The following is a 27,055-nucleotide window of genomic DNA, read 5'->3' as shown; positions in this document are numbered from 1 at the left end:
ACGTTGTAATCGGGCGCAGGCGCATTCTGTCACGATCTCAAATGCGTGTCTCTACCATTTAAGGTTTTATTACAACACTATGGCTAACATCGCCGTACATTGCTGTGTTTGTGACGCGAATAGTAAAGATTTCTATATGAATATCGCAATGGATGTTGTTTATTTTGTAAAGGTTAATTGAAGTGGTTTGAAATTTAAATATCAAGTTGTGCACGATTTAGCTGGCATGTCGTGCTGGTGGTGGCTTGTGTATAAACTTTGTAATAAGCTTCTGTATATTTGAAGTTAATTTAACACTAAACTGATAGTAAATAACTCTTTAGGCCTGCCCTTAGAATTAAAAACACAATGAAACTTTGCTTTATACAATTGACTAGAAATCTCTTTTTCACTTGATTGGAACTTTGAAGAAAAATAACAAATAATTATCTAGAAAATACCTTCAATACAATACTTAACATGTAAAACCTAAAAATTGGATGTTTATATATGTATTGTAAAATATAGTATCGTATACAGTTAGTATCTCGTAAGTTACGAAACACAAGTTTCGAACCTACTTCGAGGCTAACTCAATCTGTGTAAGTACTTAATCTGTCCCGTATTTATTTATTTCTTACACAAACATAGTAAGACACAGCAAAACAGCAATAGCTGGAGAGTCCAAAATAAGTCGCATCTGTTTTTTAATGTCATCAACACCTACTTCTTATTTTAGAGGTGACCTTAGTGAGTCATTACAATTGACAAGTATTTATTCATAACCACTGACCATGTTTGACCATGTTAATATACCTTGACATTGGCAATCGAGAGATATGTTTACACAATAGAATACAAAAACTGCGTTCACGAAATCCGTTAATAGTTATGAATGAAATGTCTAATTTAAAACTTCGTTTGTGGATCATGGTTCTATATTATATCTTTCTTGTTATAGTGTTCACTGGTAAGAACCCCAAGGTCCAATTACCAACCATGATATTTGAGAGTGTAGCGATATCACTAACGTCACACGCCATCAGCCAATCACAGCAAAGAATGAGACGCGCTCAGCCAATAGCAGCGAAGTGCCTGTGGCGACATCATAAACGTTCGCCAACAATCCCATCATAGCTTGAGCAAAAAGTCGCGATTTTTTAAATTCACAGATTTGTGCTATACAACCTCTGACTTAACATCGTCTGTCGTGCGGTTTCCCAGGCTTTTGTGGCGGTTGAGCACGAACTATATCATTCCCGCTACAAGGGGCTTACAAAAAATTGTGAGACTTAACTTATCTACTATCTTATAGACTACGTAGTCCAAAGAAGTAGTGCGTTAGCAATATTTAAAAAAAATTAATACCATTTAGCCGAACCTAGCCTTCTTATCTCTATTCGATCTAGTTGGCCTTGTCTACCTCGTCAGGTATAAATCCGTGCGGTTTGTGAGTGTGTTAGTAAATGGAAAAGTTATCCAAGTTGATAAAAAATATTCATGAATTGATTAATTTTTAAAGTTATCGCGTAATAATTTCTCGCGTCCCAATTTTTTTAATTTCAAAGTTCGCCAAACTTCTCAAAACATGGCCTAATTTTGACCTACTCTGTGCCTTACCCCTTCTGACCTACAGAACCTCAAATGACCATGTTCACGGTAATTTGCCCCGTAATTATTGTCACGGTGTTTGTATTGTAGGTCAGAGGCATTAAACTTGCCGAAAGAGTCATTTGCCAGCTAAATTACTCATAAGATGGAGAAAAAGATAAAATTATGAGGCACTATGGTAATACTCGTACATAGATTGATATCAGCTTTAGAAATTAGAATAATTATTAGGTATGAGACATTTTGATTTGATTGATTGACTTTAAAAAATACAAGAAAAAAGCAATGTAAGTAAGAACTTTATGAGAAAAATCGTAAATTTAGAGCGGTTGGGTGCCGTGTGCTTCCCGGCACCAATAGAAAAAAAAATAGGACCACTCCAAAAACTTGAAAACCAAATGAGAACAATTATAAAAAATTAATATAAATATATACCTACGGGACAAATTACACACAGAGTTGGTCTCGAAGTAAGTTCGAGACTTGTGTTACGAGATACAAACTCAACGATACTATATAGACGGTATCTGTGGCTAAGCGGTAGTGCGCTTGTCTGTGACACCGGAGGTCCCGGGTTCGAATCCCAGTCAGGACATGATGAGATAAGAACTTTTTCTGATTGGCCTGGGTCTTGAATGTTTTATATTAGTATTTCCTCCCTCCTCCGGTGACACAGACAAGCATACTACCGCTGCGCCACAGAGGCCGTCCAATAGTTTCAAATTTGGCTGTTACGAAATAAAAGTACCTAAAACATATGTAAATGTAGGTATTACCATTTCAATAGATTTATTTTCAAAATTGGATACAAGGTATTACTTATTGACGTCACATCACTTTAATCTAATTATAACTACTACCGCTTCCAAAGCGCATGTGTAGAAGAAGCGGCGCAACAAACTACACTGCATCATTTTCATCGGACGTCAATTTACAAATATAGATCTCTTAAATCTAAATCGTGGACGAATGCATATTGTCTACATTAAAAAAACATGAAATGAATGTAGAACATTTGAGTACCACTTACATCGGAATTACACCTCAATCCTCAATCACACCGATGTTACGCTGTATGACACCCATTACACCATATTGTTCAGTTTACGTAACCTATTCCCACATCAATAATGGCACAAATTAAAAATTACGCAGATGTAACAACACCTCATCGTCATTATTGTTGATTGTTATTTTTTTAAGAATAAAAGCATTCATAATTTTTATTAAAACAGAAATGTAGTGATTGGTCTTTTTGTTATTTTTTTTTTGTTGTCATCATGTGATCTGTCTTAAGGCTTAATAAAATAACATTAATCGACAACAAAAATAAATAAATAAAATTTATATAGGTAAATCAAATAAGAAATTACTTATATTGATTAAAGGTAAAAATTCTTTTGTTTAGTATGTGAACTGCAAATTAATAAAGAAAAATGCACTTGAATTTAAAAAAATTGCTTTATATCAAGTGATAATTTTTCATCATTTTTATTTTTTAGCAATGTTCACACGACTACATGAAAGGTTATCTGTCTGCAATTAAAATAATTTCATTTTACATGTGATGGTTATAAAGATTATGATTTAACGTATGTATTTAATAGCTCATTTTAAACAATTAAGTAGTCTCAAAATACTTGCCTCATTTGTTCAATTAACGATGTGTACCTAACTTAAAAAGCTTAGAGTATAGATTTAAAAATAAAACTCGTTAAAGGAATGTTGAGTTCTCAGGGAAAGTCCAGTCCATAACTTAGCTAAATGTTTTCAAAATATTGGCCTATCGCCTACGAGAAGAATCCCAAGTTTATAAGCCTATTGCTTAGTCGACTTATACTAAATTCCAAGGAAAGAGATGGAGTGGTGCTATTCTTTTCGGGAACCACACGGCACTCTAGAATAGAAATATAATATTCTAAATATTGTGGTAGAAAAAAACTTATTTTTTATTTTTATTTTTCATATTTGATTCCAGGGCAGACCATGCTAAGGACGTGATGACAACGCGCCACTGACGGCATTGACTGACGACAAAATGAAATGACCATGGAATCCCCAGTCAGAATATGTTTAGGTAAGTAATACTTACTAATTATTCTTTTAAGTCAATTTCAATAGGTACATATTCTACATGTCAACTAATAAATTGAAATGAAAATTTGTTTGTTTGTTTTGTCTGAACTGAACCAATCTTCTTAATGAAATTTTGCGTTTATACGATAAAGAATCTGGAGTGGAACATGCGGTACTTTTCATACCGGTAAAAACTATAGTTCCCGTGGGATTTGCGAAAAACCTGTATTGTTTTGTAGGTGTCGTTAAATTCGCGCGGACGAAGTTGCGGGTGAAAAGGTAGTTAATTATTTTTATTTATATTCTTCCTCCTCCACCTCACCATCGCCAACTTACCAATCTCAATCAAGGAAATAAACAAAAAAAAAAAAATTTAAATACATGAGAGACAAGAACAGTTATTTCAAAAACAAGTTAATAAAAATTCATCTTTTTCTAAGAGATGGCTTTAGTAATGTTAAAATGAAGAGATGATCAAAAGTTGTTAAGTAGTAAACATTTAATTTTAAGATTTTTATTAACTTAGGTGATATTTTGTAACAAGAACTTTCTGAAATTTCAGGTGCAGCATTAGTAGTACACTTACTACTCTTGAGCAGCACCATAGTGAGTGGAAATGCGTTACCTCACGAAACGACCTCGACTGCGGTGAAAGACGAGACGAATCCACGAACTGGAAGAACAAACACTACAGCCTGGGTGCCTAGACAAAATGTCAAAAGCCCAGACGTATCCCTCAATGAACTTAGCCCTAAGGAATCACCAACGGAAGAAAATACAGAAAAAAATGCTAAATATAAACATAGAGGTAGGGTACGATTCAACCCACAAGCAAAGTCTACAACAGAATCTAATTTAAGAAGAGTTAAATCTACAACAGAAACTCCTAATGTTATAATAGTTACTCCAACACCTGAAGTTAAAAAGCCAGCGCAAATTATAGATAGCATGAGAACTTACAAAAGAACTAAGATGCCCGTAGTGTCCACCACTGCGTCTAGTACAACAAGTTCCAGTTCTACAATAAGAACGTCAACTATGCCTTTGACTAAAATTGTGAAAAAAGAAGTCGAAAGTCATAGTGAAGAAGAGGAAGAGTATGAAGACGAAAATGAAGAAGAAAAAGAATCACTTGAAAAGTATAGTTCCAGTGATTTTGATAGTAATTTCTTTACTATACCCAGTTATAATGATTTCCCGGGATACCAAAATTCGGACACGAAAATTAAAGATTTCAGTAGTCCTTCGTTTGGTGGATTTTCTACATTTTTTCCATCTTTTGGACCCAAGGATAAAGATCATGAATCATACAGCTCTGATAGTTTTTTTGATTTCGGTTCAGAGCTAACAACTCCAAAGAACGACTTCTTTGATAAGAAGTTTCAAGAAATATCCGAAAGTATTCAGAAAAAAATAGCTTATAGTGCACCTAAATCAAAATCAAACTCAACTAATGTACATATTATAAAAGAAAATATAGGATTAGAAAGATTAAATAATAATACACCGAGTAATAAATCGACAGTATATATAAAAAATACCAAAGAAATACGTCTGCTAGACAATGAAGGTGCTGGCACAGCAAATAAAGAGCTCTCTGATGTTCAGGGTACAAGTATTTACTATGAAATGTCTGTGCTCTCTACAGAAACTTATGCTATTAATTCTGATGATGATTGTGACAACGACACGTCACCCACGGCTAGCACATCGGCTGAAGAAGAACTTGCTCCACTGAAAGGATCTACAAAACCAATATATTCTGATCCTCTTCCGTTAAAGCACTCTAAACGTAACTATCCAGATCCAATAAGTAAATCAACAAGTAGTACAAAGCCAACGTTGGGATCGATAAACCCGACATATTCAAACATCAGTTCTGAAACAATATCAACATTATCATCCCATTTCTTACCCGTTTCTAGTTTAATACCCGATGTTTACAATTCAATCAGCCCAGTTCCAATTTCAACTCAAAATTCTGTTTACAGTCTGCCTTCAACTCCAAGCCCTATAAATGGGGTATCTTCTAATGGGGTAACAGATAGAACAATTAAAATTTACTCATCATCATTTACTAGAAATAGAAGTTACTCGAAACGGCTTAATTTGAACGGGACAAGAGATTCTCCAAACAGCGTGACGTCAAGTACAAATACAACTTCAGTGTCGAGTAAACCACATACTCGAAGATTTCATCATACTACCCCGAAAAATAAAGCAATATGGATGGCACCACGAAGAAATATAACGAGAGTTCTTCCTACACGCCCTACAACTATTTATTCTGAACATTTTAATATAAGAGATAAGTATTCATCGACTCCACGAAATCATCAACCAAATAAAACGACGTTGACAACGGTATCTTCTGATATTGACCCAGTTCTGCAAACGGATATAGGTGGTGTTGAAAAGGTAGTACACTCTCCATCAATATCAGATAATAGTATTCCCTCTGTATGGAAAAGAGGATCTACAAAATATACAACATCAACGTCAACTTCATCAGAAACTGGGGGAATAAGTGACCTAGAGATTCCTCCGACCTTGACAGCGTGGGCACTGGCAAGTTTAAGAAGCCCACCAGTTTTAGCAAGTGCTACAAACGTGACGGTATCCACACAGAAGAGTTTCGATGAAAACGAACTACAAAAAGTTGGAGACGTCACAGGTGAGTTGTAAATTTTATAATTTTTAATTAAATAACTAGCGGTCATTAGCGGTGGTATCCATTGTTATTATGTTTTATTTGAACTTAGTGTTTGCATATAAGATCTTCAAAAGTATCGTAATTTTAGGTTTTAGGTCATCAATATTAGGTTTAATTATAATTCAATAACATGTTAACTTTTTACTATTTCAGACAAAAAGGAAATATTAACAGGGACTTCAACCACAGTACCGAATACTTTGAACAACGATATCGAAACTAAAAAAACAATAGAAGTTGAGCAAAATAAGCTTCCGTGGAGACCAATATTCTCTCCTACCAAACCTAAGACTACCACGAAATCTGATACTCCACCGAAAAAATCAGAATCTTTGCCTGCTGAGAGCGTGATTTCAGTTCAGAGTAGTGCAAAACCAGCGGAAACAACAGATAATGTAAGCCCTCAAACAACTATATCGCCGAAAGAGATTTCTGATACACAGACTTGGGTTCCTGTTACCATGCAAGTAGAACCAACAACAGAATCATCAGAATTAAAAACTGTACCTACAGTTGGGGCAACAAGAACTACTAGCTTTGAATCTATAACAAAATTACCTACAGGTGTGACTACCCCTCAAGATGAAACACTTGAAAAATCTGAACAGAAGAATCACCCTACGATTCAAGACATGCAGACCCCAACTACAACTGACTTTGAAATAACAACAATTAGATTCTCTTATGTTCCAACTGAAGAACTAACAGAAAGTACCGAGAGTAGTGAAACATCAACTTCAATACCTATGACTAATACAAATTGGCATGCAGTTTTCCCTACAAGAACTAGACAGACTACTATTAAAGATGAGCCAATAACAACTTACAGACCTATGTATACAACCTCAGATGAGATTGAAGAGACCACTATTTTACAAACAGATACTTCAACGTCTGTAGATGTTTCATCAGAAGAAGTTACTATGACTGAAAAAATAGCCAATAATGGAACTGAAAAAATTGAATTAATGAATCAAACCAATATAACATCTGCCAATGTTAACTCTGAAACAACATCATCTGTAGAACTTGTGACTGATGAAATAACAACAACACCTACTAATGAAATGATTCTACCTCATGAAACTACTACTTTACTTGAAACAACCATACATCCTGAAACTACTTCGATTGTAACTGAAATAGTAACAGAAATAAATACAGAAATCCAAACAAAAACCAGTACTGAAACAATGAGTACTACAGAAACGTCTGCAGAAATACAGGACACGGACTGTACTTCTGAGGAAAACAGTGACAGTAACGAAATCATTACTCAGGTATCTCCTAAATTGACTACGGTGCCTAAAATATCATTGGAAACTACTACTACTCCAAAAATTACAACTGAAGTTGAAGTTGAGACTACAACAGAAATAACGACTGTTGAAGATGAGCTAACTACAGATAAAAATGCAAAAATTTATGAAACTACAACTGTCCCTACGACTACTCAAGATCAAGAAGAATCTACGACTGATTCTAGTACTCGATCAGTGAGTGATCTGGAGGATGTTAGTAGTTACAATGGGGATATGACTACAGAAGCCAATGCTAGAGTGACGGGTGTGGATGAAGACACAGGGTCAGGAGCGGCAGTGGCGATTGCAGTCAGCACTATTGGTGTCATTGCTTTGATTCTACTGATAGGACTGTTGGTAAGTCTAAACTTTCTTATAAGAATTCGAAAAACACAATTATTTATTTATTTATTTAAAAAAAATTGCACAAAAGACGGACTTAATGTCGTTTGGCATTCTCTACCAGTCAACCAGCTGATCAAACTTTAAGTTGGTGATGCGATAAAGTGCACATGCATACTGAAAAAAATCATGAAATTATCTTGAGTTGTCGCAGAATCAAAAAGTGAAAAAGTCCAAAAAATAACTGTCCACGACCAAAAAAAAGAACAGAATAATGTTTCTCGCTTGATTTGAACACAAAATCTAGGGTGTAATTACAGAATAAGTAAATATTGTCACGGGCATAGTTATATTAACAGAATACTAAATAATTAGTCTCCGGGACTAACATGCACTTACAATGCAGTCATAGCCAATAATTATAGTCAATAGACTATGGCCACATTCAGCTTAACCATGAAAATGAGATAACGAAGTGGTAACGAATCAAGTTTTCAGCATTAATTCTACATTTTGACGTTATTCCCCGATAAGTTTTCTTTTCGAGAGCATTAATGTTCTTCAATTTCTTCATCATCTCCGCCGTATTTCGTAGAGCGTTCGCACAACGTATCCAAGGTAATGAGCATAATATCTATAGCTAGTCTCACGATAAATTACGTTCACTACTTTGGGGTACGTTGTCGACTTCCTGGTTCTAGGCGCTGGTACCCTGGAATGTGTACAACAAATATATATAATTACTTAGTTATCCATAATATCCATTTATACTTTTATATAAATACACCGTGCCGTGTGGTTCCCGGCACCAATACAAAAAATAATAGTACCACTCCATCTCTTTCCCATGGATGTCGTAAAAGGCGACTAAGGGGTAGGCTTATAAACTTGGGATTCTTCTTTTAGGCGATGGGCTAGCAACCTGTCACTATTTGAATCTCAATCCTATCTTAAAGCCAAATAGCTGAACGTGGCCTATCAGTCTTTACAAGACTGTAGGCTCTGTCTACCCCGCAAGGGATATATACGTGATTATATGTATGTATGTATAAATTCACATACATAATCTATATTAATATCCCGTCCCACGTGGCTTAAGACGCCATGCTATCATGGCTAAATCGACGGACTGGTTTTAATATGTTTTTTATAAAAATACAGTGTATTCGTGGAGCATACATATGTACATAAAATCACGCCTCTTTCCCGGATGGGTAGGCAGAGACTACATCTTTCCACTTGCCAAGATCTATGTATACTTCTTTCGCTTCGTCCACATTCATACTTTTAAACTGATCTTTTGCCAGGACGTCCTTTACTTGATCAATGTACTTTGTTGATTGATAAAAATATATATAAATACATACATACATACATACATACATATATATAATCACGTCTATATCCCTTGCGGGGTAGACAGAGCCAACAGTCCTGAGCGGACTGATAGGCCACGTTCAGCTTTTTGGCTTTAAGATAGAATTGAGATTCGAATAGCGACAAGTTGCTAGCCTATCGCCTAAAAAAAAAATCTCAAGTTTGTAAGCCTATCCCTTAGTCGCCTTTTACGACATCCATGGGAAAGAGATGGAGTGGTCCTATTTTTTTTTGTATTGGTGCCGGGAACCACACGGCACCAATACAAAAAATATATATATACGCACGTATATATTTATATACCGGACAATTGGAAAAAATAGTTCAACATAAGCGGAGTTATAAAAAAAAATATTATTTGTACGTGATTAATTTAAAATTTCTGTACATATTTATTTAAACTTTATTGTACATAATGCAAATGTAGAGTACAATTGGCGAACTTAATGCTACAAGCATTATTTACCACTCGACCATATATTTCATGGATGTCGTAAAAGGCAACTAAGGAAATGGCTATACACTTGTGATTATTAATTTTTGTAGGAGATGGGCTAGCATCCTGTCCCAAGTTGAATGTCCATTCCATCTTAAAGTCATGAATTTGAACATGGCCTATCAGTCTTTCAAGACTGTTGGCTTTGTCTACCCCGTAAGGTATATTGACGTGACAATATGTATATATGTTCTGCATTTGAAAGACAAAAAATTTATGGATAGATAATGCAGTAATTATTCTTGAAAGCAACGAATTTGTGCCGTGTGGTACCAATATAAAAAAGCATAGGACCACTCCATCTCTTTCTCAGGAATGTCGCAAAAGGCGATTAATGGATTGGCTTACAAACTTTGGATACTTCTTAAAGGCGATGGGCTAGCCAACCTGTCACAATTTCAATCTCAATTCAATCATTAAGCCTAACAGCTGAACGTGGCCTGTCAGTCTTTCAAAACTGCAGGCTTTGTCTACCCCGCAAGGGATATAAACGAACTTGGATGGATGGGGGCAACGAAATTAGTATCTGACTCACCTTGTCAAGACGGTACGCAAAGTCCGCCTTGCAGTGGACAAAGAATCTGAAAAAAATAATTTATTTTGTTTGAATTAAAAAATAAATAAAATATAGGTAACTATATTTTTGGAAAATAATAATAGATCACATGGCTCATTGGAGATAATTTAACAAAGTTTCTGAAGAATCGACAAACTCTTTATTTGATAACTCGGTTATAAAATTGAATAAGCACACAATTCAGCGTTTCATACAATAAACTCGGTGATACAATAAGCTCAGTCATACATACAACATTATACTGATGCTCTCACCTAAGGCCGGATGTGGAGTGATTAGTAATAATCAGATAGCATACACAAAGTAAAGTTACTAAGAAAACATTCATTGGGCTGATAACATTATTTAGTAATCAGAGCTAACTCTTTGGCTTAGCTGTTGTTCGTAAGTAACTAAGTATTAATTAATTTCCGCGAATAATTTGGTCGATTCCACTTTGACCCAAATGATTATCCTGGGTGATTAAATTCCACATTTTTGTAACTTATTTTTCACCTACATACCAAAAATTTCGGATTTTTCTTTAAGGCGATGAGTTAGCAATTTATTGCAATTAATTTAAGCAATCCCAGCCTTGCGCCTTTTTGAGACTGTAGGCTCCGTTTACCTTTTACGAGATAAAGACGTGATATAAGAAAATCCGTTTACCATTTTACCCGTGGTTTAGCTTAAAAACCGTCAAAAATCATTAAAGTATTAACTATGAATTACATTTTCCATACTGACTAGTATAATTCACACGTTCAAATCGTATCATGGTCGCGATACGCTAATCGCGATGATCTTGGTGAAGGAAAACATTATGAGGATACCTGCACATTGAGGCAGCTGGGGGTGTTACCATGATCCTATATGTTCCTGTTTCGATATTGCTTATTTCAGACCGGATTTGATTCATATAAAACCTGACAGTACAGTACAGTACAGTACTGTAGAGGTTGGTGATAGTAAGCGCAAAAAGAATAGTATATACCACTCCATCTCTTTCCCATGGATGTCGTAAAAGGCGACTAAGGGGTAGGCTTATAAACTTAGGATTCTTCTTTTAGGCGATGGGCTAGCAAGCTGTTACTATTTGTATCTCAATTCTATAATTAAGCCAAGCAGCTGTACATGTCGATCTTTTGATTCCTGAAAAATCAGGCCTGTTGGCTCTGTCTACCCCGCGAGGTATAGGTATAGATGTGATTATATGTATGTATGTAATAAATATAAATATGGTACAAATTACACAGATTGAGTTAGCCTCGATGAAAGTTCGAGACTTGTGTTACGAGATTCTAGCTCAACGATACTATATTTTATAATAAATACTTATATAGATAAACATCTAAAATTCAGGCCAATCAGAAAAAGTTATTTTCTCATCATACCCCGGCCGGGATTCGAACCCGGGACCTCCGGTGTCACAGATAAGTGGACTACCGCTGCGCCGCAGAGGCCGTTGAACGTATGTATGTATGCAATATGTACGCCCGCTAAAGATTTCCTAAAATTCCCAAGGGAACCAACCAGCGTACAACAGCTAGTGTATCACGCAATTAATTTTAACCCGATCCGAAGGGTCGCGATAACCGCCAGCGACGTCTATAAACATTCCAAAGCCAGTCGACTCGAAATAGGACACCTTTGGTTAGCAGAAATGCTTGTCGGTCAACCGTTAGCAGTTAGATTCATGTTCAACGGTTACAATTGATGATAAGAATCGACATCGATGAAAGATTTTAATACTGTACAGTTGAGAAGAGAGCGCTTAATTTTGTTGGGCACTCACAAGGGCTCGCTGGAAGAAATTTCTCTAGAAATAAGAAGTAAATAAATAAAATAAATGAATAAATATATACGGGACAAATTACACTGATTGAGTTAGCCTCGAAGTAAGTTCGAGACTTGAGTTACGAGATGCTAACTTAACGATACTAAATTTTATAATTAATACTTATATAGATAAAAATCCAAGACCCAGGCCAATCAGAAAAAGTTCTTTTCTCATCATGCCCTGGCCGGGATTCGAAGCCGGGACCTCCGGTGTCACAGACAAGCGTACTGCCGCTGCGCCACAGGGGCCGTCAAAGAAGTGCCCGTGTACTAAACATCTCTTTAGTTTAAGTTCTATTCTTACTTTTGAATAGAACTTAAACTAAAGAGATGTTTAGAAATGTTTATGTTTAAATACCTTGATGTACATAAATTAATGAAAATAGACGAAGGGGCAGACCCCGGGCCCCGAAACAGTTCTGTCGTGGGTGCAACCAGGAACACTCACGGATGAGAGAGACTAACATAGACGAAGAACACTTAAGATACTTAGTACGGTCAAGAAAGGGAGCGCTGTTAGGGGAAAAAGCTAGAAAAGTGCATCTCCCCCCCTCATGACTCGGCGAAGGTACCCATATGGCTAATTGAAGGATACCATGCACCAGAAAGCGCAGTGTAGGACGGCCTCCCGCGAGATGGACAGACGCCCAGCGGGGCATAGCATAGCATAGCACGCGCGACGCTGTTTTTATCGCGCGATAAACTATCGCTGTCCCGTTTCACGTTATAATAAACGGCGATAGGCTTATAAATTTGGGCTTGTAACCTGTCACTATGTTGTTCCTATGGATGTCGTAAAAAGCGACTAAGGGAGAGGTATGAACTTGGGATTCTTCTTTTAGGCGATGGGCTAGCAACCTGTCACTATTAATTTGTATTAGTAACAAACATGGTTTTCACACATTTTCGCATTTACAATAAGTAAGAAGTAAATATTAAATGTAAATCACTTACCTTACTCTTTTCAAAGTTTTCTATGACTGCCGCATTTTCTTTCGAAAATCAATTTCGTTGCTTTTCTTCTGTTGGCAAAATAAATATAATATTATATAACTTTTGTATAAAGACACCTGCCTCCAATCGAAATCCTCTTTTTTTGAAGTCGAATTAATTTCTAAACCCTTCCTCATTAATATAAAAAACACGTTTCTGAAAACTGCATCAAAATCGGTTCAGCGAAATGGGAGATAATCGTGGACAAACATACATACATGATAATTTTGAAGGCGGTTAAAAATTATTGTAATAAGCATATATACTCGTGCATATAGAGTATAATGTAAATGCCGCGTGGTTCCTGGCACCAATTCTTTTCCATGGATTTCGTAAAGGGTGACTAAGGGATAAGCTTATTTTCATCATATTTTTCATATAATCACGTCAGAGACAGAGCCAACGGTCTTGAAAATCCACGTTCAGCTGTATGGCTTAATGATGGAATTGAGATTCAAATAGTGACAGGTTTCGAAGAATCCTAAATTCACTAGCCTTTCCCTTAGTTGCCTACGACATCCACGGGAAAGATATGGAGTGGTTCTATTCTATAGTGCCTGGAACTATAAATTTATTTTGGAAAAAAACATTGTAATTCAACGTAGCATTTAGAAATTTGGACGAAGTCAACTAGGTACGTTTATAAAGAATTTTCTTCTTAAGACCTTGAACAACCTTACAATTCATAAATAAAACTTACTCATTGACAAAGAAACAGAAATAGCCATAAACTCTTCCTTTCTTCTCATTTTAACCACCTTAAAAAGAGGCGGTTCTCTTTTTTCAACAAAAGTTATTCAGTTTTAGCTTTTAAAGCTTAGAGAGTTTGCATTATGACTGATTCTTTACATTCTCTGTCTGCTGACATAAGCAAGTAAATTTTTCCCTGTGTATTTAAGGTATTAATTGTTAATACATATGATCTTCACCTTTTACAACACGGAATAATCTAACAGAAACCACACCTAAAAATCCATCAAACGAAAAATAAATATAAATTAATACGATTAACACTGAATTCAGTTTATCAAAAACCCCTTCTTTAATAAGGTTGGTTAAATACTAATATGTGTAGACAGTGCGGTCGACTCTTATCAGTAAATTTGTAACGAATTAACATTTCTAGGAAAATATTCGAAGCTGACTTCTGAATGGAGCTTTGTAATGTGATATTGAACCCGGAAACCCTGTTTCTATTATGAACTTCTTTTTTATAACATCACAAAATAATACCTAGTTATTTTCTTAACATCTTTCCTTTTATTTTTCCTACGGATGTCATAAAAGGCGACTAAGGGATATGTTTATAAACTTAAGGGTATTCTTCTTTTACGTGATAGGCTAGCAACCTGTCACTATTTAAATACCAATTCTATCACTAAAGCCAAACAGCAGAACGTATCAGTCTTTTGAAGGTTGTTGGCTCTGTCCACCTCGCAAGGGATTTATAATATATTTGAAGAAAATGCTGCAGTGCATTTTGTTAACGCTTCTTCTGCACTGACGCCTTGGAAGCGGCAGTAAACTTAGTTTTAAGTAATTTATTTGACGTCAACCAATGTTGTTAAACCATAGGTTTTGACAATTATTAAGCGATATGAAGAATCCTATAATTATGAATAAAAATTTTGAATTTGTATTTGAATTTAAGTCTATGTGTTATGTTTTAAAAATAAAAAGATAATAATTTTATCACGGTTCTACATTTATTCATCTGAAAATATGCATTCCTGCTTAAATTGTGAAAAATTTAGATAAAATTATGTATTTAATATAATTTTAACATATAAAAATAATTAAGTAGTTTTCTCACCTGTAGTACACATATTGGTAAGGTACGTCGAATTAAAATTTAACACTCTTACACTTCAAACAACGAATCTGTTTCTCAATATAAAAAATAAACTAGAAAATTATTTTTATTTAATTTTATTATTGTCAATACTATGTATTGTTCTTAATTTAAACCAAAAAAAAATTGAGAACAATAATAACAATTATTCCAAATTTAAAACAAACCTATTCAAAATAAATTTTGTAATTAAGAATTTGAAATGAGAAGCAGGTTCGTTGCGCACGCGTGTCGCGCGTGTTGGTACGTCACTCACAGTGTGAACTGTGACCGTGCGCAGGGCGCTGGGCCGTAGGGCAAGGAAGAAATCTGATTGCGAGGCACTCGGTAGTGGTCGCCGAAAGTACCGGATAGACAACTGAAAAAAAAAACTATTTATTTTCGAAATAAGTTACAAGATATTACACTGCGAAGTCGAACGTTTCTTTATTTTTTAATTTGATCCTCACACTTCAATTTAAATTCTTTAAAATAGTTGCAAATGGTAATTAGAACAGTATCGTCTAGTCTACAGTTTCACAGTTTTATGAAATTATTAGATTTTAATATTTTTTTAAAAGAGCAAATTTTTTTGATTCTTTCATTTTAAATATTCGATTTTGAAATCATATTGCATGCAAAACATAAAAACTCCATTATTTTAGACCCACATTCGGTTCAATCCTGCACTTTCCATCTACCGTACACATCCATACAATCCCATAATGTGTAGGTGTCAGCGTATCGACTAAGGATGTTTTAAATGCGGATTATAAACAATACGCCTCGACGACGGACCTCGGGTGCGTTGTTCCATTGTTCGCTTTGCAACGAATTTTCGACGATTTCAACGTACACATGTTGTTTGTTTGTTCGTAACATCTTTATTGCATAGGAATTTTTACAGTTACATTTACGTTGTTATAAAAGAAATAAATTAATTAACTCATTTTATAATATTACCTTTTTTAAGTTAAAGTAGATAAGACACATACAAATACATAGTGCTTTTAAAGCAAAATGAACATTTAACACCTTTTGGAAAGCTGTTATGAAGATTTTCAAAGAAATAAACGACACTAAAAATGGTTTTTGATTTTTAACAAACTAAAACTATACTTAAAAAACAGCACGAAATTAAATATAACAAGTATTTGAAATATAGGTAACAAATAAATAAATACACATGCGGCCAAAATGACTCTGACTGCGCTAGTCTCCAAGTTCAAGACTTATGATATAGGGTAACCCTAATGATACTAAAATATGTCTATCTCTAAATTCTACCATTTAGCTAAAAATGGTCAGCATTCTTGTTGACTCAGTTTATAATGTAAGGGATATAGTTGTAACTTTCTCGTGTCGCCGCGTCAATGTCGTTAGAATCTCGTTGGTAAATGGACACGTGTAAAGTAGAAAGCATGTCGTAAATTAAAATTTCGAGTGGTCCTCACCAAATGGTTGAAATTTTTAAGGTTGACAGGTTCTAAGTACTAGCTAGAAATTATTGTGGGATTTCACACTTGAATCAATATGTTATGAGGTGACATAAACTAATTTATGTATTTCAATAGTCCGTTGAATGATTCTTGGTGTGAAAGGTAATGATTATTTAAATAAGTATTTCGTGGTTGCAATACTGAGCTACATTTATTTTTGTAATTTTATTATGAAGTATTTTTGAGTTTTTTAATTGACTAAAGTTTTATTTATTTATTTATGTTAACATTTGAAAGTGTCGAGAACTACACGGCACTTAAATTTATGGTAAAAAAGTATAATTATTAGTTATTTTGCAACAGGTTTTATCTATTAAAATATACACATACACAATTACATCTATATCCCTTGCGGGGTAGACAGAGCCAACAGTCTTAAAGACTGATAGGCCACGTTCAACTGTTTGGCTTAACGATATAATTGAGATTCAAAATAGTGACAGTTCGCTAACCTGTCGCCTAAAAGAAGAATCCCAAATTTATAAACCTATCCCTTAGTCGCCTTTTACGACATCCATGGGAAAGAGATGGAGTGATCCTATTCTTTTTTGTAATGTAATTTTTTTTATTTTATTTTAAGTGCGCTTAAAAAAATGACTACATATTTTCGTAAAGGCTACATAACATATGTACGTTACCTAGCTTAAACGGTCTGTGTGATTTGTCCATTTTATATTTGTTATATTAAATACCTTTCGGCCGTGGCTCCGTCCGCGTAAAAAGTATTCCTTATCTTTTTTCTCACTATACGTATTCTAATTGCAAAATTAACATAAAAGAAATAGACATGTAATCACGTCTATATCCTTTGCGGGGTATACGAAGTCTCAGTATCGAAAATACCTATAGGCCACGTTCAGCTGTTTAGGCTTACTGAAAGAATTGAGATTCAAATAATGACAGGTTGTTTTGTTAGCCCATCGCCTAAAAGATGAATGCCAAGTTTTTCTTGCTATATGTATTCCAATTGAAAAATTAATGTATTAATGTAGTGATATAATATATAACTCTCCTTTACGTTGGGGGTTAATAAACAAAACTTGGCAGTTAGTTGAATCAACATCCTGCCGAACAGAATTTGGCTACGTGGGGCTTTTAAGCTTCGTTATAGTGACAGATGATATCACACGAATGACGTCACCGATTTACAGGAATCATTTGATTGTTATGTCTACGTGATTTACTCAATGAAACGTTCTAATCTGCTTTTATCAGTGTACACACATACATACACATAGTCACGTCTATATCACTTGCGGGGTAGACGGAGCCAACAGTCTTGAAAAACTGAAAGGCCACGTTGTTTGGTTTGATGATAGAATTGAGATTCAAATAGTGACAGGTTGCTAGCTCATGGCTTAAATGAAGAATCCCAAGTTTATAAATTAGCCTTTGATTTTATATTTGGTAACCATTTTATCATTGTACTTTTAAAGAAAAGAATATTAAAATTAAAAAAAATTATTCATTATTGTGACTATTGAAACATCACTTAATAGTTGTAATTTTTTTTATGTTCACAACATTGTTCCACGTCGAATAAAGTACTTAAGACTGAATTTACTGGCGCTTCCAAAGCGTCAAGGCAGAAGAAGCGGCAACAAAGTGCACTGCAGCATTTAAAAGGAGCATTTATGAAAGAAATTGTTCATTCGATAGTCGTAAGAGAATCACCTACATTTTTCATCCTACTTTTAGTTTACTTACATACATACATACATATAATTACGTCTCCATCCCTTGCGGGGCAGACAGAGCCAACAGCCTTGAAAAGACTGTTAGGCCACATTTAGTTTATAATGTCCAAATCCATATCCCGGCCAGGGCATGTTGAGAAAAGAACATTTTCTGATTGGCCTGGGTCTTGGATTTTTATCTATATAAGTATTTATTATAAAATATAGTATCGTTGAGTTAGTATCTCGTAACACAAGTCCAGAACTTACTTCGAGGCCAACAAATTCAAATTCAAAATTCAAAATTCAAAATTTTTATTCATTATTATAGGATACTATTATATCGCTTAATAATTGTCGTATGGTTTAACAACATTGGTTGACGTCAAATAAATTACTTAAAAACTAAGTTTACTCAATCAGTACTAGTTTCAACTCAATCAGTGTAATTTGTCCCGTACTATATATTTATTTTATTTATATTTATTTATTACATCGTTTTTTTTTAGCTAATAGTTCGCCGCCGTGGACGCCGTGGCGTATACGCCCAGCGATGCACTCCGGTATCGCTTGACGCTTACAGTTTGGACAGCGTCAGCGTGGGTCATAGGAAGGGGAATCACCGGCTGCGAGCTAGCAAGAGAAGCTACGGCAACCCGGCTTATGATGACGAGGTAACGATATGAAATGTTTGTGATGTATCTTATTACAAACATACAAAGGTTATACAGGGTGTAGCGGAAAGGATGTATTTTTTTAACAATATCGAATCGGCCTATGATAACGAACAACTTTCTCAAAGGAGCGTGGGGGGGCAATGAGAAAAAAAAATTGTCATACAAAAGTTAGTTGACAATTTACTGTTTGAAGTACAATTTTCGGGTTTTGTTCTTTGAGAAAAGTGGTTCAGTCTCATGAGCTAGTTCGATCCGGTGTGGATTATAACCCTCTTTCTGTTAGATATACCCTGTATAGCGTTTGTAAATGGTTTGAAATGAGACTAAATTTAAAATCTGTCCCGTTAGATACATCCTGTATAGCGTCTGCAAAGAGGTTTGAAATAAGACTTAATTTATTATCTGTCCCGTTCGATACACCCTGTATAGCGTTTGTAAAGAGGTTTGAAATGAGATTAAATTTTATTTCTGTCCCGTTAGATACACCCTGTATAGCGTCCTGTATAGCGTTTGTAAAGAGATTTTAAATAAGAATAAATTTAATATCTGTCCCGTTAGATACACCCTGTATAGCGTTTGTAAAGAGGTTTGAAATGAGACTAAATTTTATTTCCGTCCCGTTAGATACACCCTGTATAGCGTTTGTAAAGAGATTTTAAATAAGAATAAATTTTATATCTGTCCCGTTAGATACACCCTGTATAGTATAGCGTTTGTAAAGAGATTTTAAATAAGAATAAATTTAATATCTGTCCCGTTAGATACATCCTGTATAGTATAGCGTTTGTAAAGAGATTTTAAATAAGAATAAATTTAATATCTGTCCCGTTAGATACACCTGTATAGCGTTTGCAAAGAGGTTTGAAATAAGACTAAATTTTATATCTGTCCTGTTAGATACACCCTGTATAGCGTTTGTAAATAGGTTTAAATAAGAATAAATTTAATTTCTGTCCCGTTAGATACACCCTGTATAGTATAGCGTTTGTAAAGAGATTTGAAATGAGACTTAATTAAATTCTGCCTTTACAGGTCACATCTCATCCTATGCAATACGCGGCTCTTGCCAACTTCGCAATGGATGTTGAGTCAATGACGGCAGAATTTACCGAGATTCCATCAGTGACCGTGAGACCCGATGAAGTACCGCATGGCTGCGAAGACAAGAACAGATACTCGAATGTGCTGCCCCTCCCTGAGACCAGGGTCCCCTTGAAGAGGATGGGCAATGACCCCACTTCAGAGTACATCAATGCTAATTATATAACGGTGAGTGGGGTAACATACATACATACATATAGACACGTCTATATCCCTTGCGGCGTAGACAGAGCCAACAGTCCCGAAAAGACTGAATGGCCACGTTCAGCTGCTCGGCTTAATGATGGAATTGAGATCCAAATAGTGACAGGTTGCTAGCCCATCGCCTAAAAAAGGATCTCAATTTTATAAGCCTATCCCTTAGTCGCCTTTTACAACATTCATGGGAAAGAGATGGAGTGGTCCTATTCTTTTTTGTATTGGTGCCGGGAACCACACGGCACGGTAGGGTAACTATTGTAGCCATTGTGAGGTAAGCTGCGTCTGCCTGCCCAGAATAAAAACGTTAGTTACCATTGATGTAAATCATTCCTATTCAGGCATTTTTGTTTTTAAGGGTTTAATTGGAACACTGCTGGATAATGTCATACTAGAGGCCGCCCGCGACTTCGTACGCGTGGGATCAATCTCAAGGGAACCCCGGGATAAAAAGTAGCCAATATTCATCCTGACATACTCACAAACTTACGCATTTATATATAATATTAGTAGGATTACATTTCGTCAATTTAAATTCGGCTAAATTGCTTTGCAATTGGTAGATTAAAATTGTATTTATATGTATGTATGTAATCCTACTAATATTATAAATGCGGAAGTTTGTGAGTATGTCAGGATGAATGTCTGTGTAGTAGATTGAAGAGCTCAATTAAGCAAACGAATCGAGTGAAGTCTCCAAATCAATTCGGGGCGAAAAATATACATTTTTGTATATGTTTGTAACGCGATAACTTTAGAACCGTTAGTTTGATTTTGATGAAATTCAAAATGTATATAGGATGAATCAATCTTATTTGTAATTTTGTGTGGGGCAACACAATTGTTTATGAGATATTAACAAATTTTGTAAAAAATTAAAGTGTTCGCGAGGTCTAACTTCGCGGCGAAAGACCATCAGCATTAAGTGACGCCTCTGGTATCGTTTTATTTCGAGTATGCCTCGGCCATGGTATGCCTGTAACGGCCTCTGTAGCGCAGCGGTAGTACGCTTGTCTGTGACATCGGAGGTCCCGGGTTCGAATCCCGGCCAGTTCATGATGGGAAAAGAACTTTTTCTGATTGGCCTGGGTCTTGGATGTTTCTCTATATAAGTATTTATTATAAAATATAGTATCGTTGAGTTAGTATCTCGTAACACAAGTTTCGAACTTACTTCGAGGCTAACTCAATCAGTGTAATATGTCCCGTATGTATTTATTATTTATTTAAAATGCTTCTTCTCAGGGCCCCGGCAACATACGGAACTACTACATAGCGTGCCAGGCGCCACTCTCCAACACCGTGGTGGACTTCTGGCGCATGATCTGGGAGCAGAACTCTAGACTCATCGTCATGCTCACCGAGTACATGGAGAACGGAGTGGTAACCATCATTGATATGTATTTCAGGACCGTCATCTCATCTTACATACATACATATACATATGGTCACGTCTATATCCCTTGCGGGGTAGACAGAGCCAACAGTCTTGAAAAGACTGAACGGCCACGTTCTGCTATTTGGCTTAATGATAGAATTGAGATTCAAATAGTGACAGGTTGCTAACCCATCGCCTAAAAGAGGAATCCCAAGTTTATAAGCCTATCTCATAGTCGCCTTTTATTACATCCATGGGAAAGAGATGCAGTGGTCCTATTCTTTTTTCTATTGGTGCCATGAACCACACGCCTTAAATTTCTCCTGTAAAGAATAATTATAATGTTTAAGTTTTATTATTCTTTTTACCAAGCCTTGTACTTAAGGGAGTCTTCAATAAATATTATTTATAAATGATACTCGATTGTATAAAAGTAACTCTAATCACTATTTTATCCTACAGGAAAAATGTTACGAATACTTACCACCATCAGAAGTATCCGACAACCGCCGTACCTTCGGCGACTATCAGATTATCTTGAAGAAACGGGAGCAACGTGACAAATACGCCATCTCAACGGTCCAGCTCATCAACCTTGGCACCAGGACTTGGCGGGAAGTCACCCACATGTGGTACTTCTGGCCGGCTAAGGGAGTTCCTGATGATTACGATTCTATCATTGATTTTCTGTCAGAAATGAGGAGTTATATGAAGATCTCGCAGACTGCTAAGGAGTATGATGAAGAGGGTAAGATTTTTATATTTAGAATATGAGTCAAAAGGCATAAAGAAAATATATACAAGCACTAGTTCTCTCTTCACAAAATTTGCTTATTTTTTTTTGTCAAAAATTATTTATTTATTTATTCAGTAAGTATTTGGGTCAAAAATCAATAGGTCAAGTTAATTCAAGTCTTTTTACGACAGTTCCCCTTCCCAATGAAGAAAACCATCAATACCAGGAAAAGTATCAAATAACGACAATTAATAATGATAATTTGGTATCTATATTGTGTTGTCTGAGTCAATGAAAATAAGATGTACCAACTAGTTATCGAGATTTCTATATTAATCTAAATACTTTGATGACACAAGTGTCAAATTTCTCTAGTCTCTCCTCAAAGAAATTCTAAAATTTATCTAATTTAGATTTACATAGCAAATCATTGACGATTCCAGGAGTAGAAGTAATCTACGGTGACATGAACCGTTCTTCCTTCGGGAACCTGTCCAAACTGCGCAGTGACGACAGCGGATCCGGAAACGGCCTCAACGTGTACTCTCCAGCGAAGGCCGAGGAGCAGATGAGAAGGGGCAATGTAACCAATGGAACGCTGGGAAGAATGAAAACTGCTTCCGAGATTGAGGGTACTTGTATAATCTTTTTAAAGATGGGGTTGTTAGTTAAGCCACCCACCTGAACAAAGCTAAACGTAGCCGTCGGATCTATGTGACTATTGGTGATATTATGCATGTATGTTATTTGTAAAGTTGGTTCTTCCCTACACATAGTTCATGACACAACAAAATTCCTAAAATTTTAAACTTAAATTTCACTTACGCGTGTCTGGAACCGTCTTCAATGGTCTTTGTCCTCAGGCAATTATCCGAAAGGACTTTTCATTTATTCGTATAGCTTATTTTTGTGTGTCATGTTCTTAAAAACCTTTAATCGAGAAGATGGGATAAACTAATCCAATGTCTGTTCCAGGTATCCGTCCGTGCGTAGTGACATGCGCATCGGGCGCGGGCCGGTCCGCGGCGCTGATCGCGGCGGACGTGTGCGCGCGCGCACTGGCCGCCGGCGCCGCCGACGTGCCGCGAGTGGTCCGGGAGCTGAGAGCGCAGAGACCACATTCCTTGTCTAACAGGCATCACTATATTTTCTTATACAAGGTATGGAAAATGGTTATATATCAGTACATTTCTTATCTAACAGGTATTATTATATTTTTATATAAAAGGTATTGAAAAAGGTGACGCAGTATATAATGAGAATCCTCTTGTTTCGCCTTTATCGTTCACCATGTCAATACAAAAGAATTTAAATTGAGAATAAATTTTGAAGAAAATACCACAGCTTTTGACATAGATTTTATTGAGCTACTTCCATCTTTAACTTAAATAATTTCATCTAATCAAAGATAAAACAAATGAAGGTAACCTAATTATCTTAAATGAATATTTTGATAAAATTTTAATTTAAATATTAAATAAAAAATATATGTTAAGATTAGTGGCTCTGCAAGGTAATATTTTTGATCCTACTTAATTTATGTACAATATTTACTTAATCTTTTTGTACAAATTACAATTTAATGAATTTAATTTTTCAGGTGCTCAGTGAATACGGCAACAAACTGATGGGCGGCGGTGTTGACACGATATAAAGAGCATCAATGTGTAAACGAAAAATTCGCACATACGAGGTATTCTTTAAATTGTACATATAGGTTCTTTATATAAGCGAAACGCACAGGAGCTTGTACCTTATAGAATTTAGGCTTTATTTGAGACACTATATATGAACGGACTACATACTTATATTCCGAATTACAACATCCAATATTAGCAGCTTCTTGTCTTGAAAATTATTCATTTGTATAAGCTATAGGGTACAGTTTCTGCGTATAGTTTAGTATTGGCACTTCTGTTACCTAAACATGGAATTGATAAATTGAATAGATAGATTATTTAGAATCGATTGGCGCAATGTTCCTAGTTATTGCTTTAAAACTTGTTAGGTTTGTTTGTAATAATTAGGCTCTCTGAATTAAAATTGTTCCAACTATAACTTATGAATTTACAAAATCCATTTCTTTGATTATTATTTTCTCATCAGCAAAATAAAGTACATTAACAATAATTTCCTTTTAGTTTCATTTAGAATAGAATTATAATTTCTATATTTATTGGTTAATAATTTTTATACCGTAGTATTCTCTGTTCAAATGAATCATCTCCTAGAAAAGATGATTCATCTGAAACTGTATCTCATGCTTGTATGTAATTTTGTGGTGTTGAGATTTCATCTTTACTGTCTTACTTAAATACCATACTTATATTGCTTTTTTAGTTTTCATAATGACTACGGATTTTGTAGACCATTTGTAGAATTAGGAATTGATGTATTCCAGTACAGTCTCTCTTTATTGTATGATTGTAGCTGTAGTTTAGTTCTTATTGAGTTATCATGAAAATTTTTGAAAATTAAATAAATTTTGTAACATTTAAAGCGAAATATAATGAAAATTTTCAACAGGTTAGAGTAAGTAGTTCTGCTGATAAGTTTAAAAGATGTGCAGGTTGGGTAAATGGTGCTTATGGCATTCTTAAATATAAAATAATAAATAAATAATAAATATTTATACCATGTGCTGTAAAATTCACTATTTGGATTATACCAAAGCTTTTATGTTAAAAATTAGATCTCTAAAATTGAACGCTCAAAAAATATTTTTGTGACAATACCTATATTTTACGGAATAGAAAATTAATTTTATAATATCTGTCCTGTTATTAGAGATTATTTTAGGTAACGTTATGTTTGTATATAAGATGATTTTATTTCGAACAATTTTTATAATAATTGCGCTAGTCTAATACTTTTATTTTAATAATTAATTTGTTCTAACATTCCTTGATGGCAAAGCAATGATTTAATAACTACTTTATAACTTTAATGCATAATTTTCACATAATACTAGCACAACTAGTTCCATATCAGTTGGTCCACGAAGGAAACGTGATTATAGTATCTACTGAGATCTACTGTGATTTCTTATTAACACCATCCTTAGATATTCACTACATGCAAACAGCAAAAAAAAAATACTCTCTTATGATACAACTTTTTGTATAAATTTATTACTATAACAATGCAAAACATTCAATAGATGGTTTCAAATGAAAACATAGTATTGATTGTTGTTTTTTTTTTTTGTTAAATCGTTGTTAATTTACTTGTTATTTATTAATAAATTTAATCATTGAATAAACAGATTAATACAGAACATAATATCAAAGCATTTAAAATAGAAAATTAATAAAAAATGCACTGTTTTATCCCACACGTTAAAGTAAGTTTTATAATAATTTAAGTTTATTGTAAAAATATGTTTGACCAAAAATGAGTATACATTTATAATATACATGTATTTATAATATATAGGATTTTAAATATACGATTTACGACGAATACAAGAAGAGTTTTGTAAGCAATAATAAATTTAAAATAAGAAATTTGTTTTTATTATTTATAACAGAAAAACAATAAAAAAAAATATAAATTTTATGTTGTCTGGTAAAAAAACTCCATCATAAATTTAATGATCATCAATGTTTTCTTCAACCGAATCATCAGAATCATTATCAGCGTCCGTTGCTAGATCAGCAACAACATGTGTTTCACCTTCAATGTCATTCAACAGTTCGTCACGATTGTGTATTTCTTCAATTATAGACGCACAATCATCTGGTTCATAATCTCCCTTTATCTCTCTAGATATTGATTCAAATATTACTGGATCATCAAAATGAACATCTGATGTAGTAGATGATTTACGTTCCTTTGCACAAAGTGAGTCATGATCTATTGAAGATCTTTCACGATTTTCAGAAACTATAGTTTCTTTCTCCATCTCATCTTCATAGTTAACAAATGATTCAACTTTTTCTGGTCTAAGTAAGTCATAATTAGTTTGCGATATAATTCTTTCCTGACGAGTCCCACATAACTCAATCTGACTGGAAGCTTCATCTAATTCAATATATCTTGTGTCGTATTGGACATTTGATGTAGATTCAGCATTGCCTGCAATAAAAATTTAAACTAAAACCCGTTAGGTATAAAGACGAAGATGTGTTTGTTTGTATGGTGTTTCAAATAAAAACCTTTCCTTCATGAAATATAAGACTGAAAAAAAAAAATATTTACCTAAATGAGTTTTCCAATATTATTAAACGAGGTTGTTGATTTGAAATAAAAGCAAAACGAAGTGCAAAATTATCAGTCATTTTATAAAAATTGTTTTTTTTTACTGGTGCAGGTCAAAAGAGAAATATTTTGAACGAGTCGGAGGACTGACAAAAGATTTTTAAACATACTTACTTGATTCCGGTGTTCCAAACACGATTGCAGATTCACCATTCTTAAACAATAACACAGAACATATAAATAATCGTTGGCTCAAAGTTTGGTGTAGGCGATGCTGATTTTGCCGCATGCCGCATTTAAAAGCATCCTGTATATGAGTAGTGGAGTTATTCTTTTCAGTTTATTTAGTGCAATCATCGTTGCTAGTTCAGTAGAAAAATACAATAAGAAACATACTAGATGCTGTACAGATTTTGTGCTGTTTTGTATGTTTTACTCTCATGGGGCAATAAAGAAATTTATCTATCTTTCTACAA

At 34.7% G+C, this 27,055-nt stretch overlaps 1 protein-coding gene across 2 annotated transcripts in view; it reads left to right on the top strand.

Moving 5' to 3' along the window:
* The window catches only part of LOC106138933 (mucin-2), a 64,367-nt gene extending 38,517 nt beyond the window's left edge, over nt 1-25,850 (top strand). For both annotated transcript variants that reach the window (XM_013340241.2, XM_013340240.2), the window contains 10 exons: nt 3,569-3,667; nt 4,229-6,340; nt 6,533-8,037; nt 18,799-18,963; nt 19,999-20,235; nt 21,511-21,648; nt 22,106-22,391; nt 22,823-23,011; nt 23,355-23,539; nt 23,980-25,850. In XM_013340241.2, coding sequence (XP_013195695.1) covers nt 3,634-3,667; nt 4,229-6,340; nt 6,533-8,037; nt 18,799-18,963; nt 19,999-20,235; nt 21,511-21,648; nt 22,106-22,391; nt 22,823-23,011; nt 23,355-23,539; nt 23,980-24,033 — 4,905 coding nt within the window. In that variant the 5' untranslated portion in view covers nt 3,569-3,633 and the 3' untranslated portion in view covers nt 24,034-25,850. The remainder of the gene's footprint in view (nt 1-3,568; nt 3,668-4,228; nt 6,341-6,532; nt 8,038-18,798; nt 18,964-19,998; nt 20,236-21,510; nt 21,649-22,105; nt 22,392-22,822; nt 23,012-23,354; nt 23,540-23,979) is intronic.
* Nucleotides 25,851-27,055: the final 1,205 nt, after the last annotated feature.

This window comes from Amyelois transitella, chromosome 16, assembly GCF_032362555.1.
Source record: "Amyelois transitella isolate CPQ chromosome 16, ilAmyTran1.1, whole genome shotgun sequence".
NCBI lineage: Eukaryota > Metazoa > Arthropoda > Insecta > Lepidoptera > Pyralidae > Amyelois > Amyelois transitella.
This window is presented reverse-complemented; position numbering and strand designations above follow the sequence as displayed.